The sequence below is a fragment of the Phytophthora infestans genome, genomic scaffold (assembly GCF_000142945.1).
Source record: "Phytophthora infestans T30-4 supercont1.22 genomic scaffold, whole genome shotgun sequence".
NCBI classification, from domain to species: domain Eukaryota; phylum Oomycota; class Peronosporomycetes; order Peronosporales; family Peronosporaceae; genus Phytophthora; species Phytophthora infestans.
Genome location: NW_003303737.1, coordinates 2,190,240 through 2,209,470, shown reverse-complemented (window position 1 = coordinate 2,209,470; position 19,231 = coordinate 2,190,240). Strand labels below are relative to the sequence as shown.

Genomic DNA, 19,231 nt, shown 5'->3' with positions numbered 1-19,231 from the left:
ACATCGAGTGACCTGGATCCAGGATATGGGAATGGGGGATGCAACGGATTTTGAGCTTTCGTGGAGCGATGGAGATCACAGACGGTCGCAAGACGACGTTGGAGGATTGGAGAGCTCAGATCCATGACGAGTGTACACTTACAGTGAAGTGGATCAACGCGTCCTGGATTCGGATGAGTGTACCCATAATATGGCGACCACAATGATTACGCCATGGATCTGGTGGATCTGATGATAATACAGCTGGGATGATGGGCCAAGGAGAAAAAGGACATGCAGCCCAGCCTGGTAAGGGATTTAGCAGGTAAAAGACATAGAAGGTAGAAATCCGGGCAGATATAAGCTAAACTATGAATCAGACTTCAATTTGCACAGTATGACGCAAATGCCTTCCTGCCCTCAAGAATCGGAACTACATTGGCCGTACGAGCTCGGTGAAGGTTGAAAATTGCAAATCTAGTGTGGGTATTGATAGCTGGATAATACATTGGCCAGATCCTACAACCTAGTGAGCTTTCCTTTACACATGCAGATCTGAAGGGCAAACCGGATTTACTATTAGGCCGGGTATACCTAAGAAGCTCTCAACTCTCAAGATCCCGTCACAGGAGGCGGCACGTACGACGCAAAGAAAAAAAAGGCAAGGGAACACACCCGCAAGGCAACCCTACGGCCAGATCTTAGATCTAGGCCCTGGATCCACCAAGCTCGAATGTTCGCTTTGGATCCAGAAACAACTACGGACGCAGAGTGAAGATCTTATCACTACTGCTCCACCCCATCCCCACGTCTCGCCAAGACACTCAAGCTTCACCACTTGAACTCTTCGGAAGCTACCGAGAGAGCAAGATCCCGCCCTACCGACGGGTACACAAGGTGTGGAAAGTTCAGCAGATCACGGATCATCGGGGGGCCCCCTCCGTTAGTCGGTGTCTGGGCGCTGTTGGTAAGTTGGATCCAGCAATCTCGCAGATTTTGCTAATCCTGCTACACCACAGCAGTCCTAGCCCAATGATCAGCGAACTTTCGCTTGTGAGGACACAGCATTCTAGCCACGAGCAAGCCAATACAGTGCACCACGTCCTCGGGCTGAATCCTCTTGTGCGACTTCGTTTCCCTCAGCAGCAACTCATCTATCGTCACCTTTCACCTCGCGCCTGTAGCGCAGCAATCATGCGGTCAGCACGGCCATTCCACTGTTGATTGTAGTAGCGGTTGCTCTCCGTTGCAATTCGTCTCCACAGGCTGGAAGACATGAAGAAAAAAAAAACAGACGCAGCGGTGAATCTGCCAGCTCCAGCACTTCTTCTGTTGGTCCATATTCTCCAGAAAACAGACCAAAATATCCTTCGGCTCGTACAGGCTGGGTGAAAGGATCTAGATGTATAATACGACATCAGCTGTCAGTACACGTAGTATATACAACTTATTGACGCATGAAATACTTACCAAAGTTCCAGCCACCGACACGCATCTTTGCCAGCGCTTCTTCATCCATCGCAAGTAGCTCCATCTCCTCGTTCGTCATCGTGTCCCAATTCGCTGTCATTGTCTTCCAGTCTCTGGACACTCGAACTTTGGCCGTAGCAAACCGCTGCTTCACCAGTTCTCTCTGTGAGCGATTCTTCCGCAGTCGGAGGCGATTCGCCCCATATTCGCCGTTAGGAGCATTGTCTGACCAATCACCCTCAACTCCGTCCCAGCCTCATCAATGAGGGTGTCTTCTCCCATGTTTCCCTCCACTAACTCCGTGTACCAACCTTCTGAATTGTTGCTGTCTTCTTCATCCGAGTTCATTGCATCTTCATCTAAAACGTGAAAAACATGAGCAGTCTCAACAGCTGTGCTGTTGATAGCAGCTTCGCCAGCATCCATTCTGAGAGACCTGCCAACACAACATGTAATATAAATCAGCATGAATGTCGTCAAACATGTTGTATACAGTGCACGCGTACCTGGCCACACAGCTTGAAGATAAGGGTGCATTTTCGCGCTGTAGTGAGTTGCCAGGTGATAGATATCTGCAGCACATAATATACCACATCGTCAGAACCGGTTGTATATACACCATGCTCTCAAACACGTACTGACCACTGTCTGCACTTGAACCTTGGTCGCTTACACCGTCGTCGGCGATGTGGGGGCTCGTAGCCTTCAACCTCTTCTGCGTCTTTGCCGCGGGCTTTGGAGTGCGTTTCCGCTTTTCTGCCGCGATTGGCTGCTTCTTCTGTAGCTGCGTCAACGCTTGCTCACGCGCTTGGCCTCATCGTATTTCCTCGTCCGCCACACGGTCATGCTCACTCTTCTTCGCTTCTGCCCGAGCGGCAACAGCACTTGTTGCACGCGCAATTGCTCTGCTCTCCTTTACTTGCTTCTCGTGCGTCTAATCTCAGCAACGACACTTTGTCATATTCTTCTTGCTCGCCGCCTTCTTCTTCTCGGCCACTGCCGTCTTCTTCTCAACCGCTACCGCCTTCTTCGCGGCTGCTGCCTCAGCGGCCAAGCGTCTAGCCCGCACCTTCTTCGCATGTGCTATGTAGCTTGCTGTCTTTCCTACTGGTGGTCGACACGGAGGGGGGAAATGCAGGCGAGTTGCTACAGGCGTTGTTCTCGGCGGTTCTGGTGCGGGCGTTGCCATCGCCGGTTCTGGCGCTGACGTTGTCGTCGACGGTTCTGGTGCGGGCGTTGCTTCGTCAGTCGGGGCATCAGGGCCAATGTCAGCGTCCATCTCTCTCTCGCCCCTTACATACGCCTCGTGCTCAGCGCTCAGCCGCTCTCTCTCTGCGATGCTCCTCCCCTCCAGCCTTGCCAAGAAGGCATCACACTCGCTACGAGTCTGTCGCCGGGCTCCCATTAGCACTTGCGTCCTCCGTGTCGTTTTGAGACATCAAATGAGTGGCAGTACTCGCCCACCCATCAAAAAGAACAGCTGCCTGGTCGCAAATCAGTGTATCTTACCCGGACTGTCTATGTACATTTTTGTTCGTTCTGTGTAAATTTACCTTCTTTCTGCGCATAATTTGAGCCTAACCGCGTGCATTTGACGGTCTTTAACATGTTGTATAATACAACATGTTAAGAAAAAGCCAATTCCGGGAAAGTGTCGCATGTTGTAATATAGGTCTGTTGAGACCGGTGTAAAGAAGAGCCCTCATTTTTTTGTATCTAATCGGGGACTGAAAAAATAGCCAAAACGTACAGCGCGTCCGGCGGAGGGGTTGTGACGGCGCGGCGCGCGCGTAGCTCGCTGTACGAGCCTTCTTAGAACCAGCTGACACAGGAGTGTCGGCGGGTAACGATGGGGAAGTGGTTACAGAACGAACCTGGCCCAGACAAGGGGAAAAGAAGCATCTACTGCGCGTCAAGGGACCTTGGAGGCGCCGAAAATAAGGTTTCAAATCGTGTTGAGACCCAAACTTCAGACACCCATTTCACGTTGTTCTAGTGCCCGTGGAGCGGCCGGAAACCATCTATCTACTTCTTCTTAGTCTAGCTCATTAACACCAATTATTTCCATGATCGTCACTTTAAATTCTGCAGACTCCAAATACGTTAAATCCGGTAAGGGTTTTCAATCAGCCAAACCACGGGAACACATGCATTATTAAGTATAACGTATAGGGGCAAAGTTTCAGCGCGATTCTTCTCCTAGTTTAAGAGGGATGATACTTCCACCTTCTTCATGCTACCAATTGGGTGTAAACCTCGCAGTTGGTGCCCATTTGGACTTACTTATTTTTGGCTACCCATACGATTGGTAAAAATAAAGATGTGTCACCATTCTCTTGCAGAGGATTTTACAGCCATGGGAGAGGAGACCACGCACTGTCCCTGTAACGTGAAAGTATACTCAGTTCCCGGGTGTTTGAATGTTCCCGGTGCGGATGTGACCATGATGGCTTATCAGAGGAAGAAAAAAAGCTCGTGGAGGAGGAAAACAGCGCGGAGCTTTGGTGGTTCCGAAGCCACCTTCCACACCAGTCAACAGACCCTTACGCCTACGTCAAGAGCAACATTCATTCCTAAGTTCTCCTCCTCTGACACCCACCCCGTCTCAACGACCAACGCCAGAATACAAAGTGATTATGGATTTCTTTGGAGAAAGCAGTGAGTGAAAAATATTGGTTCAAGGAGATTACGGTCTTCTTCGTCATTCTGGGACAAGGTGGAGCCGACTCGAAAAGAAGCATCAGCTCGAACAGTTATAATGAATTTGTATATGACTCTTCTAGCAATCCAGACGCAGCACGGGCTCACATGCGCAATACACAATGAACGTGTAGATACAGCGATTGGGTTTGCTGCCTACTTCGCGTTAGTTTTACTCAGTTAAGATTGTGGGCCGCTATTAATAGATCCATCTCGGCGCATTATCTGTGCACACAGAACCCAAATGCGGAGTTTTCCAATTCGTCGCGACATTAATGAGGGCATCGGACTAAACCGAACGTGCTACTCTGATGCTAATGTTACTACGTTAGTGCAATGGATCATTCTTAGAGAAAGGAAAGCGCTATGTCTTTCTTAGTGTAAGACGCTTATACGGATTTAGTGGGTTTATGTTGCAGCATCTCAATCTACATACTTTTCGATTACGGTTTGAAGCAAGAATAGAGCCTGATCGCATATCTACAGAGGTTACGGGTTGCAGTACCGCTCTTCATTTTTTTATTTTGGTATGTAATCTGCAGATTGAAACAATTATTCAGATAAAATATTGAAGTTTAGAGGTAACTTTCGCGCCAAATCGCCCTGACCAGTAAGTTGAGATTTAGCGCGGGGGAAAGAAAAGCGATGATGGAGACGTGTGGCAGCGCTCCACGTGAAGACGCGGCGGTAGTACCAGAGGAAGAGCGCGGGACAAACCACTTCCGTCTTAATTAGCCGGAGTTCAAGAAATGGGATGGACGTCCAAGGTGCCGCCTTCTCGCGGGATCGAGACGCGTGGTAAGGCCAGTGGCACTGTTGGCGTCGACTTTATTCATGGGGAGCAAGCTGTGGTGGACTACGCTATGAAAAGTAAAGGGGTTTGTGTATTATTGTGTTATCTGTGCTCTAATGACATGTGTCGCATGTGCAATGTGCCAGCACCCAGCTATCGACCGGGTATGCGCCACAGCAGCAACCAAAGCGGCTACTGCACAGCCTCCACCGACTCCCGAGCATCATTTGTCTGTGCACAAGCCGCCTACGAAGAAGCGGTCGTCGTCTAAGTTTCCAGCGAGAAGGTCCAAGTCACCTGCGAGAAAGCTGTTGACCAAGTAATCAGCGAGGAAGTCGTCGTCCAAGTCACCCAATATAATGCCCGCATCTCAGTCAGCACTGCATGAAACCCGCATGGTACCGGTGCTTGGGTACACTGCATCAATTTATTATTAATGTGTATGTGCAATTCAGTAAATCATGGTTTGCTGTGTTGTATGATGCAGACTTGACAACAAGTGCATCTCCTGTAAGCGCCTCCCAAATCCGACCATCAACAAGGCTGGCATCACCAGCACGTATGTTACAAAAAGTATCATCTTGTCTATTCATGCTAATCTGTATATCCTATACTGCATCATATTTGCTGTGCTGAATTATGTAGAACCCGATAGAAACCAAGCTTCGTCTTCTCATACAGGTGGAGAAGCACGTGTGCCGAATAAGAACAAGCAAAGAAGTCCAGCGAGGTCGGGTGACGATGGACCGGAGCAAGCGGATTCGTCAAGAAGTGTGGAAAGACGCAACACCGAGCATGACACTACGAATCGTACGTTGTTCATTTTATGATATATATACTGCATACATTTTGCGTCAAACCCGTATCATATACTGTATAATATGCGTCGGTGATTGCTTTATCTAGAAATGATGCTGACGAGGCAAATACGTATCGTGACGATGACTGCAACTACCAATGCTGGGCTCTGATGATGAATCCGAAGAAGGCGACTTGAATGATCTGGATGGAAGTGACTGTGAAAATTCAATTGCAGACACTGATGGCGAGGATGATGACGAAGGCTTTGCCGCCGAAGGATGCCATTTTTCATACCATTTCTTGGAGAAAACGGGTGGTGAAAAAAAAAAAACGTTTTGGCTGGTGAAATCCTCAGTCCTGCCTTGAAGGATATATCAACAGCTGGGTGGAATGAAACAGTAAGTCCTGATGTTGATGATTTTTTGCATACACCTTACACCCCAGTTATGGATGGCGACGGGTATCCAGATCTCTTGAAGATTCAGCACGGACCAACAGAAGCGGCGCTGAAGAAAGGTGGCTCTTCATTAGCACTTTTCATCTTCTTGTTTTTATGCCGGTGACAATGTGGCAGCACATTTCCGAGTGCAGCAATTTCTACATGCAATAGCAGCTTGACAAGAGGGTGGACGAGTATTTTCACAAGAAAGAGGTAAGGGAACGTCGGGCCAAGGTATCTGGGAAGCCTGTGACGCCAACCAAGAAGATAAAGACTCGCCGAGATTTACGATAAGATTCCCTTTCAGCGAAGCCCATTTTTACCGCACGAGCTCTGTGTGTACATAGGACGTCTCGTCGCTCGGACGGTAATGCCTAATCGTGAGAAATTGGCTAACCATTGGTGACAATCTCCTAGTAACCTTTTGCTTAGCTAATTTCTAACTCTTTCTATTGTTATTGGTAACGCCTGCTGTCCATTTAGCGATATCGGTGTTGGTGTGTACTCATAAGGACGATTCTTCTACCATGCCGACGCGTAATGTAGTGGTGCTTGATGAAGAGAAAGACCGCCATCCCAATACGATACATTTTGCCAAGGTGAAAAGTCTCGTGAAAGTTAAAATAGCTAAAAACTTTTTATCAAATTTTAAAATTATCCCGTTGGAGAAGAAGATGCGACGAATAACAAGGCAACAGGCACAACTCCAGATACGGGAGTCCATAATGACGGGAGGTGCCATCAAGGTTTTAATGACACTACCAAGTACAAGCAAGCCGCTAACCGCGGGATGAGCATCGCCGATATCATAAGCAGAGATAGCACCGTTGTGTACAAAGCGATGGTGGAGGCGCTACCGCAATTGGAGGTGATATTCAAGGATGGTGGGGAACCTTTCATTGGTTGAGAACGACACTGAATTGGCTCGCTCTCTCAGCTGACGCATCCGGCTTCTATGCATGTGGATAACAACGAAAATGTTAAATTAGCTGGAGTGGAAAAAGAAGACCCAACTCATGAACGTGCCTACGAATCCGCTTAAGATCTGCCCTCAACGCAATTTACATCTGAGCTACCTTAAGTACCTGTGGGTACCTACAGGTACACTCGATTCATTACTCTGTACTAGAGACACTCGGTATGTTCCTCACGTCACCGATGCATTAGCCATTAATTCAAATTGCGCAGCTACAGCGATTTCCACTGCAGCACGATTGTCAAGCGGCGGCATATCAGTAGCAGCGCTTCGGAAACTTTGCAGCCTGGGTCTTTTGTGATAGCCAAAAGTGCTAAAAGCCATGGAAGACCGAACGTCAGGAAAACACAGAGATACGCAGAAGAAAAAACTGCGAGTGGCTCGCGGAAAAGAAACGGCCAACAAGCTGATTCAAGGAACGTTGGCCCCAGTCCCAAGTGTGCGAAACATTGCAAAAATGCTAGATAAGGACACCTACCCTCTGACGATGCGAAGCGAGCTCTATCCATTCAGTCGGCTCCAAAGACTAAGAAGGCAATTTATGGCATATAAACCCCGTCAGAGTGCAACAGCGACGTTCGGTTTGTCTTTCAGAAGCAATTTGTGGATAAAGCGCAGGCGGCAACCTCAGTTTTACGGGAATACCTCGTTCGGACGACAACCTTGGCGTATGAGTCACCCGCGTCGGTATCTTTCAAAACAAGGGCATTACTGCCATGGCCAGATGGCATACGACCATGGAGTATCTCGAAATGATAGAAGACACAATCAATTGGCTCTAAATGCGTGCACCAAATGCATCACAGTACCTGGTCAACTCTCCGATGGATCGAGCTGCGAGCCAAAAGAGCGGAAGATGCGATCAAGTGATTACTACTTCGTGGTGGACGCGAAACGCCATTCAGTAGCGCTACGTAGCACGCAATTCTGACACTGATGAAAAAAATTGAGCTCCTTTATTGGCTTATTCGTGATAACAGATGGAGATTCACAATCTTTTTGAATATATTACGATAATCAGGTCATTTATCATGATTATTAAAAAAAACTGTATTTGTTAGAAAAACGTTTAAATGGCATGTTTTGGGGGTATAGATCAGCCAACGGGTCAGTCACTGACATCGGAGTCCTCACAGCTTTCATGCTCACTATCTTCTGAATCGGATACGAGCTCACACTCGTCCGCCAACGGCAGGTACTTTTGCTCGTACGCTTGAGCGCATCTGTCCAGGTATCTGAGACTAGTGATGCAAACCCAGCGTCAATCTGCGAACGAAGCTCCGCCATATCGGAATATCGGAAGCAGGGTCGTCCGCGATACCGCCCTTAATGTTAGCCCAAATAAGCCCAATGGGCTGTAGTTCGGGATGGTATGGCGGAGTATAATGGCTGAATGACAGCTGCATAGGGCACGACATTGCGCTACTCCATCGCGAGCATCCCAATGTTGGGATCGTCAACCCAATATTCAGTCGCTCCCACGCGAGAGAGGCTCAACCCACATCAGATAACGATGGTAATCCCTTCAAGGGCACAAACGAGATTATCCTGCTACATCTGCACGTCTGCCATTTGTGTGGTGCCGTGCTCGACTTTCGGAGTGAAAGTAGAGGCATCCTGCTCTTCGACCCGTTGCAAGCAGCCAAGTCAAAATACGACAACGAATGTGAAGAGCTCATGCGAAGCCTGCTTGGCGAGATGCGTGCACTCATGCAGATCAAGAGACAAACAAGTACGCGCCAACCAGATTTATCAAGCTGCCGCTAAGCAGTTCTCAAGTTCTATGAGTGTTATATTTACGGAATTTCAGTGCCGGCAAAGCCTAGGCAGGCTCTATTGAGATTCTAAGACTCCGGTGCATGTTGAAGTGTCTACCGTAGGAGCTTTTAATGTCATATATACTACGTATTTTTTTCACAGTGTTCTCTGCCCTCTCTAATAAACGGCGTTCAAATATCGGAGACGAAAGTAGCTCAAGGAGGCGGGAGGGGGGGGGGGCACACCGTTCGGCACCGGCGTAGCTTGAGCTCGTTAAGCTCGCACTATGCCGGAACCCATAAAAGGTGCAATCTATACGACCTGCTAGTGTATATTTGGGGACAGCTGGTATGCATATGATAAAGTGTTAATGCCCTATAATAGCCCCGGGATGTCATCCCGGGAGTGGATGTGTATACGCTATGCCGGATCCGGCTAGTGTGAATCGGCCCAATATGCATCAAGAACTCCCCATCACCTCACAAAACATCTGTATCGTACTGTGTACTCCCAACATCTGCGTCGCATTCGCTGCTGGTCAGTGAACCATCAGCTGTCAGCTAGCTGAGCACGCGGCCAAAGCGAGGTTTCGCCACCTTCAGACTCAAGATTGAAGGAAATCGCAAGTGCTAAGGCACTATCACTGTGCTGCGCCTAGCAAAGTGTAGCCGCCATTTTACTAAGTCGTTCTTACTTTCAGACAGCCCACAAAAAGTACACCACCACATTCAAGCGACACAGTTATTAAGTATGTCGTAGCCAATGAAATGCTGCATCAAGCCAGTAAAATCTCGACAATTGTTAAAATTTCAAAATCTATTCTGGTTAGGTTGCCATATCTTAGCCCTTTTTTCTGCATTCGGTAGATAGTTTGTGTCTATAGCAGAGGTCGCAAAACGTAATTTTCCGGTTAGCCGTACCCGTCCGAAAGCCCTGTTCGGATGACCATGGCCAACCGTACGGACCGTTCGGACTACCATGGCTGGCCGAAATTAGCGATCGGTTAGCCGAAAATTACGTGTAATTTATGGAAAGAATAAAAAAGGTGAAACACCATTTTCTTATTCAATATTTCCGCTCAAAATAAGCTGGCAACCTTCTCTCGGTTAATGGCGCGATCCATCGCCAACATTCTTAATAACGAAAAACATGCAAAAAAATCTTATCCTCTGACAACCATAACCAACCAATCCTGGAAGTCGGTTACCCGTACTCGTCCGAGGCTTACCGTCCGTGGTTACGGTTAGACATTACCCGAACGGGTACGGTTAACTATTTGTGACCTCTGGTCTAAAGTGCGCCACGTAACCTTAACTCCCATTTAAGTACGATCTGCTCGGTACAAGTCCATTACTGGTACAGTACTGCACCCCGCTTTCGCGAGGGTGGACCATATAGGATTTGCAAATAAATTAGACTTAAGCGTACAAAAGTTTGTTTATTTGAAAAAAGAATCATCACATCTGATAGTTTATCAAAGGTCCAAGGGCGCGAAAACGGGGTGCAGTATTGTACCAATAAATCGCTCTTTGCTCGACAATAAAGACGAAACGCTATTGGCTGTAACTCGGGACTATTTGCCCTTACCTCTGGAGGAGCTCCAGCAATGCAATTTCACACTCGCCACTAGCGACGAGTGACGCTGCCATACCCGCCTTCTGTCTGTCAGCCGTTAGACGCGCAAAGAGTTGGTTATCCTCCTGCTTCCTAACGGATGATGCGAGACGTGAGCGCTCGTTTCAAGTACAGCGAGCGCGAGTTCCGGGCGCAGCAGCAGCACAAGGCCGCAAGTCTCAGCGGCAACAGCAGCGGCGATGACTCGGAAAATAAGCCGCCGCCTGCAGACGCTAATGCCGCTCATAGCACCTGCGAAGGCATGACCGATGCCTGTCCGTCTCGCGAGCTCATCCACAGCCACATTCGAAGATACTATCGCGAAGTAGACACTACCGCCAAGGCCGCGGCTGATTGGGACTCCGTAAGTGCTCGCATCCGCAAAGACCTTGCCCCCTTTACAGTGCTTAAACTAGGCGGCTTCTCGCTGGGCGACGCCTGTACCCGAGTGCTGGGAGACGTACTGGCTCATGGCGCCTCTAGATTGCGCACGCTGGATCTCGGCTTCAACCGACTGACAGACACGGGTGCGACACACTTGGCTGAGGCGCTAGAGACCAACACGTCACTCGAGAGTTTGTATCTTTCCGGAAATGAAATCGGACCAGCAGGAGCGCGAGCGCTGGCACAGGCGCTGATAAAGAACACGCATCTACGCAGTCTGCACCTTAGTGGGAATAATATTGGCGAAGAAGGCGCTCGTGTTTTGGCAGATGGAATTGCAGGCAACACATCACTCAGAGCGCTCTATATGGGCACGAACGGCATCGGTGCCACCGGAATGCAGAGTCTAGCTACAGCCTTAACACATAACAAGTCCCTGGAGGAGCTTACGCTGGGACAGAACAAAGTGGGAAGTGCAGGAGTGCGGCATTTAGCTGCCGCGTTCGCTACAGGCCACGTAGCGCTGTCAACGTTAGAGCTCGGAAAGAACGGTGTGGATCAGGAGGGCGCTATTGCACTAGCACGCTCTCTGTGCGGTGCGAATCGTCTGCAAAACTTGTACATGGATCACAATCCACTGGGAGACGTGGGTGCCAGTGCGTTCGGAGCGCTACTCGCCCAAAATACAGAGCTTCGTGTACTCGACTTGAGCTACACGCACATGTCGTTGCTGGGCCTGCGAGAGCTCAGTGTCGTGGGGCTGGCACGTAGTCGTGTGTTGCTGTGTCTGCTCGTGGATGGTCACGATTGGGCGAGCACTCAATACATGAAAAAGAACCAGCATCCGAGTCTAAATGGTGCATCATTAGCCACCAAGGGCGCCAACAACTACGCTGCGTCCTGTATTGCCGGTGCAATCAACGCAAATGCTCACTCGGTGCTGTTCAAGCTGACAGGTGTGGATCTAAGTCTCGTGGTTGTAGTACCAGCATCTTCCGGGTCCAGTGACGGCAGAAGAGAATCGGATACGCTCTCCAGGAATGAATTGGTGTTGAAGAGTTTGCACGATGCGCGTGCTGCAGCACATAACGCAGCCGCTGCAGCAGGTATTCCCATAAGCCACAAACGAAAGCCCACAGAGGACGCAGGGAACGCATCAGCAGATAAGACGAGGACGACAGGTGGAGCGGATTTAGGGGCAGATAGCGATGCTGGTGAAACCTTGTCGACTGTGGTACAACACCCTAAGTTCCAGAAGCTTGAGGGCAATCTCAAAGCCGGCTCGTCATCTGGTAGTATTAGTAGTGCGAACGGAGGTGGAAGTGGCGGCGGTTCGCGTTCAGGAAGTGCCAATGCGCTGCTCGGATTGCTGCCCCCTCCTCACAACGGGCCTGGCAATGGTGCGTCCAGTTTGGCAGGTGGCAATGGAGCCAGCTCTCCATCCAAGACGACTAGCAACCGGCCGCCGCGTGTTATCCGAATCCCGTCGCGTGGATCGATGGGTCGCTTCCCGCGATCGGGTGGGTCTTGCGAGAAACGATTGTCACTCAAGAGTCCACGGTACGAGAGTACGATGGAGGTTCATGTCCGTAAGGTTATATCAGACATCGCTAAGTTGCCATTCAACGCTGACGAGTACGAAACGCTGCAGACATATTATCTGGGAGGCCGGTGCTGTACCGGGCCCAATGGATGCAGCAGCGACTGGGGCGTTGACGGTGTGACGGGCGAGCCCACGCCTTGTCCTGCTTGTCGATCGAGTCGCTTGGCGCGGTATAGCCGCACGATGGTAAGATCTTGAATCCTTTTTTGTATCTAGAATCGTGTTAAGACAGCGATCTAAAACTGTGAGTTGTGTGATTTATTGCAGGCCTTCAAAACACGACTCGAAACCTCGCGGCAAGCGACGGACACAGTGTTGTTGGTGCTGCTACGCCAGCTTCACTACCTCGTGGGCGCCTTCCAGAATGTGGAAAATGCTGCACAGACTATTGACGACATCCTCGTATCTGTTCACGAGGAGATAGACGAGCCGCTGCCTTCGCAAACGACAGCCAGCCAGCATGATAGTAAAACTGGGATGTCTGCTAGCGCCTCCTCACAGCACTAGTAGCTTTATCAGATATAGGCAGCCACAAGACAGCGATGCCCGATGGCATAGGAGAGTATTTATCAGTCCACCGCCCCCCCCCCTTTCTTCATTATAGTAGTATTAAGCCGTACCTGTACCAACAAAGACCACAAACGCAGATTCTCTCATGGTATCCTGTAGCATTCGCCACGTACGCGAGGAGACAACTTATTAAATGAGTAATGTTTCGTTTTCATATGACGAGTTGTTCCAGCGCTTAACTTACGTAGTTTACCAATTCATGAAACTTTGCCGAAATCCAGCGATGCTAGAATTTTTTTTCTTTAGGGCCTGTTATTGGCTCATTCGTTTCTTGAGAGCAAAAATAAAATGATTGGATTAGACAAAAAAATTGCGCTGCATGAATTGGTAAGGACGACCTTCGCGTCCAGGTTTTCCCGATAAAAAAAACTTAGGCCGTGTTCGGGTTGCAGGGGCAAATCCAGCTTGTTTGAAAATAAGTAGAACAGTCGTTTTGTTAAAATAAAGATAAAAATAAGTGATCGTGTTCCATCAGAAAAAGGCTGGGTTTGAAGGCGTCTGCGACCGCCAACCATTATACTCAGGTTGACAAAGAAAAAAAGACCAATCACCAGGGAAATATGGTAGACAGCGACCACGACGACGACGATGACCTGTGGCTCCTCCAAGCGCTTGCTAAAATAGAGGAGGCGGCAAATAGCACTCAAGGAGCCTATACCACGGCTATTGAGCACAGAGACCCCCCAGCCACGTTTTTTTCCAGTCAATGCACACCAGTCCTAATCCATTTATGTTCCGCGATCACTTCAGACTGGATAAAAGCTCCTACGACGCGTTATTTGCTTTGTGTGAGCCATTGCATTCCGAGGTTGAGTAACTGCTAATGAAGCCCAGTTTTCGTCAGTGAGTGTGGGAGCATTGATCTTGCTGTCCCAGCCAGCACCACTTAAGTCACATATTCTCTTGAATACATCGTATTTGTACATCAGTCTTGAGTATTTAGTTTTGCATTGGTTTGCCAAATACAATAATACGGTCAGTACAATAGTGTCGGACAACTGAAACCACTAACCTTTGTCAGCAGGGATTCCCTCTTTCGCTAGGCGCGTTACGATAAGCGCCCAGCCCTTTGACTTGACACCTTTGTCGCTTTTTAAAAAAGCATCGCTGCGCGCTGCAAGGTAGCACTTAAGCAGCGCCTTTTCATCCACACGCCTCCAGGTCGCCATTTGTTTCTTCGTCTTCTGCTCCATCCGTTGGTTTTAGAACTACTGTCACTGTTTTAAGGGGCAAAGGAGGACGAATCAAAATTCAACCCAGAGCTGAATTTTGAAACCAGTCGTTTGGAGCTATCCTGCTGGATGTCATTTTTTGTGTTTCTTAGCGGAATAAAGCTGGTTGAGACATTCCAGCTCTTTAATAACAATTACAGCTGGTTTTAGCTTATGTCACGGTGTACAGTTAGATGGTGGATTAACGATGCTGGCTGACTGCCTGCAGAAGGTCTACTCACTCCAGACGCTCCGGACCACGTCCAAGCAAGCGGGACCTGCGACCAAGACAGTGACGTTCCAAGTGTGAGGTCGTGAAGCAGCTGGTCGTGGCGGGAATTGGAGCTGGACCGCCACACACGAGGGATCTGCGGAAAGGTAAGGAGCTCTGAAAGCTCTTAGCGAGGTGAAATGAGGAGGTCAGTCGTGGATTTCCTTCTAACAAACAACACAAGAATATATCAACTTTTACATTACTATCCCAGTAGTGTCGCTAATACTACTACCTCCTACGTCGGCCCAAGATACTCACGACCCCGATAAGAGGAAGACCGCGACAATTTGGTGGAGAAGCAGGGTATCTTCTAGCCGAATTTTGTAGGCGTACAAGCGTGAGAAGAAGCCTTGGCAACGGAGTGTCAAGGAAGAAGGAGAGAGAAGTGGGAAAAGGATGAGTGCTCAAGGATGGTCCGGCGAGAGCTTTGGAGCCAGTGAAGGGGTAGGGGATGGACTCCTCCGTTGGAAACGGAGCCCGTGGAGATCCTCGAAGAAGAAGAGGAAGTGCGCGCTGAGAGAGCTGCTGACGGCGGCACGCCGCAGATACTTCAAGGAAGGGAGCGCCAGGGAGATGGCGGGGAACGTGGCACGCCGCAGCGAGCTGATCCCGAGACGGGAAGGCACGAGACACGAGCGGTACACGTGGAAGACGAGCACATGTTCGACGTGGTGTCTCCGTCTCCGGGAACGAGAAGGACGGTTGAATCTGTGTCTGGAACGCCTCAGGGTGGACAGATGTCTAACACAGTCCTTGAGCAGTGGGCACGCCAACCGGCGCCCAGCGAAGGAACGACGCCTGCAAGGACGACGACGGGTACGCTCTTTGACGCTTCGGTGATGGACTCGGGAGGTCGCCGCGAGGTGGGGTTCGCCTTGGATTGGACGTGTCCATCCTTGCAACCGATGAACAGCTCTAGAAGAGACGTGCCCCTGGTCACGTCAGCGTACGGACAACCCAACAACAGCGTGCCGGGCCAACAAGGAAGCAGAAGTGCTCCAGGTGTTGTTGCTAGAACATCTATGCGAGCGTACGTACCTGGTGGAAGTCGAGGAGCGACGCCTGTTCAATCGATGAGAACGCCGACGAGAGGAAGTGGAACGCCGACGACGGACCCAGCCTTACAGGCTCGCATCATGGACGGTCTCACCCAATTGCTACAGAGGGCTGGAGTGACGAATGGAACGCCGGTGCCGTCTCCAAGACCTCGCGCTACAGGACACGCGCCACGTACCGTGCCGACGCCGACCCGACCAGTGACGTCTTCAATGATGGGGTACCAAGGACCTATGACCCCGAGGATGAGGAATCAAACGCCGGTTTCGACACCTAGCCGAATGTCGATGGCTGCTATTCCTTCGTATGGAGGTGTGTCAATTCCAACGGCTGGTTCCACGTGAAACGGTGGAGGTGGTGGAACGCCCCAAAGGAGTGCGTTCTACCGACCCTTCCAACCGCCGATGACGTCGACACCTGGGTGGGCTACTGCCTGGAACGATACCCGCGTGGTCTGCAGCGTCTGCACGGCAGACATCTACCAGCGTTAGAAGTGGAACGTACGGATTGCCGTTCCAGAGAACGTCTCCAATGAATGTTGCGACGTTCCAGGGACGAGCAGGAGCGCTAGGACAAGAACGGAACGTGGGTTGCAGCGGGGCTGCCGTAGCTTTAGCGTCAGAGGAAGACGTTCGACTCAAAGAGTCACTAATATTAAGTTCCTTATCCAAAGGACACTTACAGCCCAAGACCAGGGCTCAAAGTTAATACCTTAACTTTTATGCTTCAAATCCAGAAGTGTTTTATTTACTATTATTGCGGCCAAGCCGCCTAGGGGTAAATATATCCGTTTAACTATCTAGCATAGTTAAATCTAATCAAATGCATAACGTGTGGCTTTCGGCCAACGTACTGAGAGACCTTGTTAGCTCTCCAACTTATGTACTGAGAGTTTGTTAACTCTCCGGGTACTTCGTACCCCTGTGTGTTCCACACCATGTAACCCCGCTACACTCTCCCCCACTAAGATGAGAACATTCCGTTCTCGAAACTCTCCTCAGCGAGGTCACGTCTTGTTAAGACGGCGGAGGTTACTACACCTCACACCAGCGTTGTACAGCTCCGTGAGCTCACAAACGCCTACGCATCGTTGATGCCCAACTTCTCGTCGACGGCCCAATGATCCCAGCGCAGCGCGCATCTTGCTCTCAAGCGGTCTCAGACCTAAGCTCGCGCTCCGCACCTACTCCAAGAGCTGCAAACCGCTTAGAGCAATGCTCTTGACTCATTCGAGTCGTCGACAACAGCTCAGCGGTTGAACACTCGCTTCACAAGCGATAGGTCGGTGGTTCGAACCCACCAGGGCACAGCCCTGTCGTTCCATGAACGATTGTCCACGTTTGGACAAGCTTAAGAGCAATCCGCTTTTAGCTCAGTGGTCGAGCGTTGGCTTTGGAAGCCACAGGTCGGGGGTTCGAACCCACCAGGGCACAGCCCTCTCGTTCCATGAACTGTTGTCCTTGAATGGACAAGCTTAAGGGCAACGCCCTTTCAGCTCAGTGGTCGAGCGCTGGCTTTGGAAGCCACAGGTCGGTGGTTCAAATCCACCCGGGCGCAGCCCTCTCATACCATGAGTAGTCCGTTCTCGGACTGGCGTACGGGCATCGCCCTTATAGCTCAATGGTAAAGCTCCGGCCTGTCAAGCCAAAGGCCAGTGGTTCGATCCCCGTCCGGGACACCACTTTCGCTGTTACAGCGCATCCACATTTGGATCATGCTCATCGAGCAAGTTGTTTCAAAACAACTATGCGTCTACCGAGACGCTTGTGCCTGAACCTCGTTCAGCACAACACGAAGCACCTGCTTCCTTCGGGCCCATGTCCCTAACACTACGAGGTCTCTCCACCTCCTGCTCCCGCTGCGAGCACCGCTCATACGTACGAGCTGCCTGCTGCAGCCACTGGATAGAACCTGAGCTCAACTACTGACCTGATCGCTCCCCACTCTAGTGGGAGGCACCCAGCGCCTGGCGACGCTGTCGCACGCCATGGTGGCGCCTTGGCACATGATGTGCCCGGTCGTAAGCGTCAACGACGTCAGGGCAATCTTGCCGGAGGATAACCTCAAACTCCCATGAGTTCTGTGAGTGAGGGTAACCCCTCCACTTCACGAAGTACTGGGTACGACCCTGGCGTCTACGCCACGCCACAAGGCGTTCCACGTGAAAGTGGAGCTCACCATGTTCATCGAGCAGAGCAGGAGGAGGCCTTGCCTCAGCTGGGCTCTCGCGGGGAGAGTCAGCACTTGCCGGAACGGCGTCTGCGTCCATACAACGCCGGCGTCCACGACGCGAACGTTCACGTTCACCGCCCATCGGTCGATCTCGAAGAGATGATCCACCTTGTGGATAGGTACCACTGTTGACTCACAACCAGGTCTCGGACCTTGAGCGTCCAGTCGCTCGGCTGAACACTCAGCTTGTCTTGCTCCTGCATCTCGAGCACTTCGCCCCGCGACCTATGGCTCTGCCACATGCTGTCGTTCAGCCTCCCGTGGCTCTACCACCTGCTGCCCTGCAGCTGTCCGTGGTCCAGCCACCGTTGGTGCCAACGCCTCCGCGCTTACCTGAGCAGGGTCTTGATATGGCTTAAGCAAGCCAACATAGAAGACCGGATGCGTGCGCATCTTTTTCGGAAGATTGAGCGTATACGCTAGGCCCTTCCTGGCCACGCCCTTGAACGGTCCTATGAACCGAGGTCTTAACTTCGTCTTGAAGACTGCAGACACTGCATGAGTAGGTAGGTTTTTAGCGTTTAATAAAGCTTGGTCACCGATCTCAAACCTCTCAACATTGCTTCTGCCCTTGGTATCTGCATGCTTCTTCTGCGTGTCTTGGCTTTCAGCCATAGCATCGCGTACTTGACGCATTACGCTCAGTCTCAAAGAGACAAAGTCATCGACTTGCTTGCGAACCGCAACAGGGCTGACATCAGCTAGCCGCTCGGCTATCTCTCCCCCATCAAGCCCTGAGCCACGGCGTGGCGGCGTCGGCGGGACGCGAGGGTTAGCCAAGCCGTTCACATAGAACGGAGTGTAGCCTGTCGAGGCGTGTACTGCATTATTTAATGCGAACTCAACGAGTGGGAGCATCTGGCTCCAGCGTTTTGGCGCCTCAGCGCATACGCTTCGGAGGATATCCTCCACAACGCGATTTACGCGTTCGGTTTGACCGTCGGTCTGCGGATGGTCCGCTGTGGACATGTCCAAGCGAGTGCCGCGCACTCTGAAGAGGGACGTCCAGAACTTCGCGGTGAAGCGCGGGTCTCGATCGGAGACAATTGCCTCAGGCAAGCCATGTTGGCGAAAGACTCGGTCTAAAAACAGCAAAGCTGTACCCTCACCATCAATGGTGTCCGGCACCGCCGCTAAATGAGCCATCTTGCTCAATCGGTCTACAAAGACCACAATACCCGTGTTTTCCGCCTTATCTTTGGGAAGGCCAAACACAAAGTCCATACTCATGGACTGCCAACATCCCTTGAGGACAGGCAAACTCGCCAATGGCGCTGCCGTGCTCGGCGCGGACTTTGTCCGTTGACACGTCTCACACGTGCGTACATAGGTGCCGACCCACTTATACATATTGGGCCACCAGTACATCGA

The 19,231-nt window shown here is 50.6% G+C and overlaps 1 protein-coding gene across 1 annotated transcript; it reads left to right on the top strand.

Annotated features, from left to right (window-relative positions):
- Positions 1 to 10,556: 10,556 nt before the first annotated feature.
- On the top strand, positions 10,557 to 15,972 carry PITG_11780 (uncharacterized protein; the record flags this gene model as incomplete). Its single annotated transcript, XM_002901238.1, has 5 exons — positions 10,557 to 12,703; positions 12,785 to 12,983; positions 13,655 to 13,778; positions 14,470 to 14,604; positions 15,021 to 15,972. 5 exons carry the CDS (start codon positions 10,631 to 10,633, stop codon positions 15,970 to 15,972), a joined length of 3,483 nt encoding a protein of 1,160 aa, XP_002901284.1.
- Between the last annotated feature and the right edge of the window lie 3,259 nt (positions 15,973 to 19,231).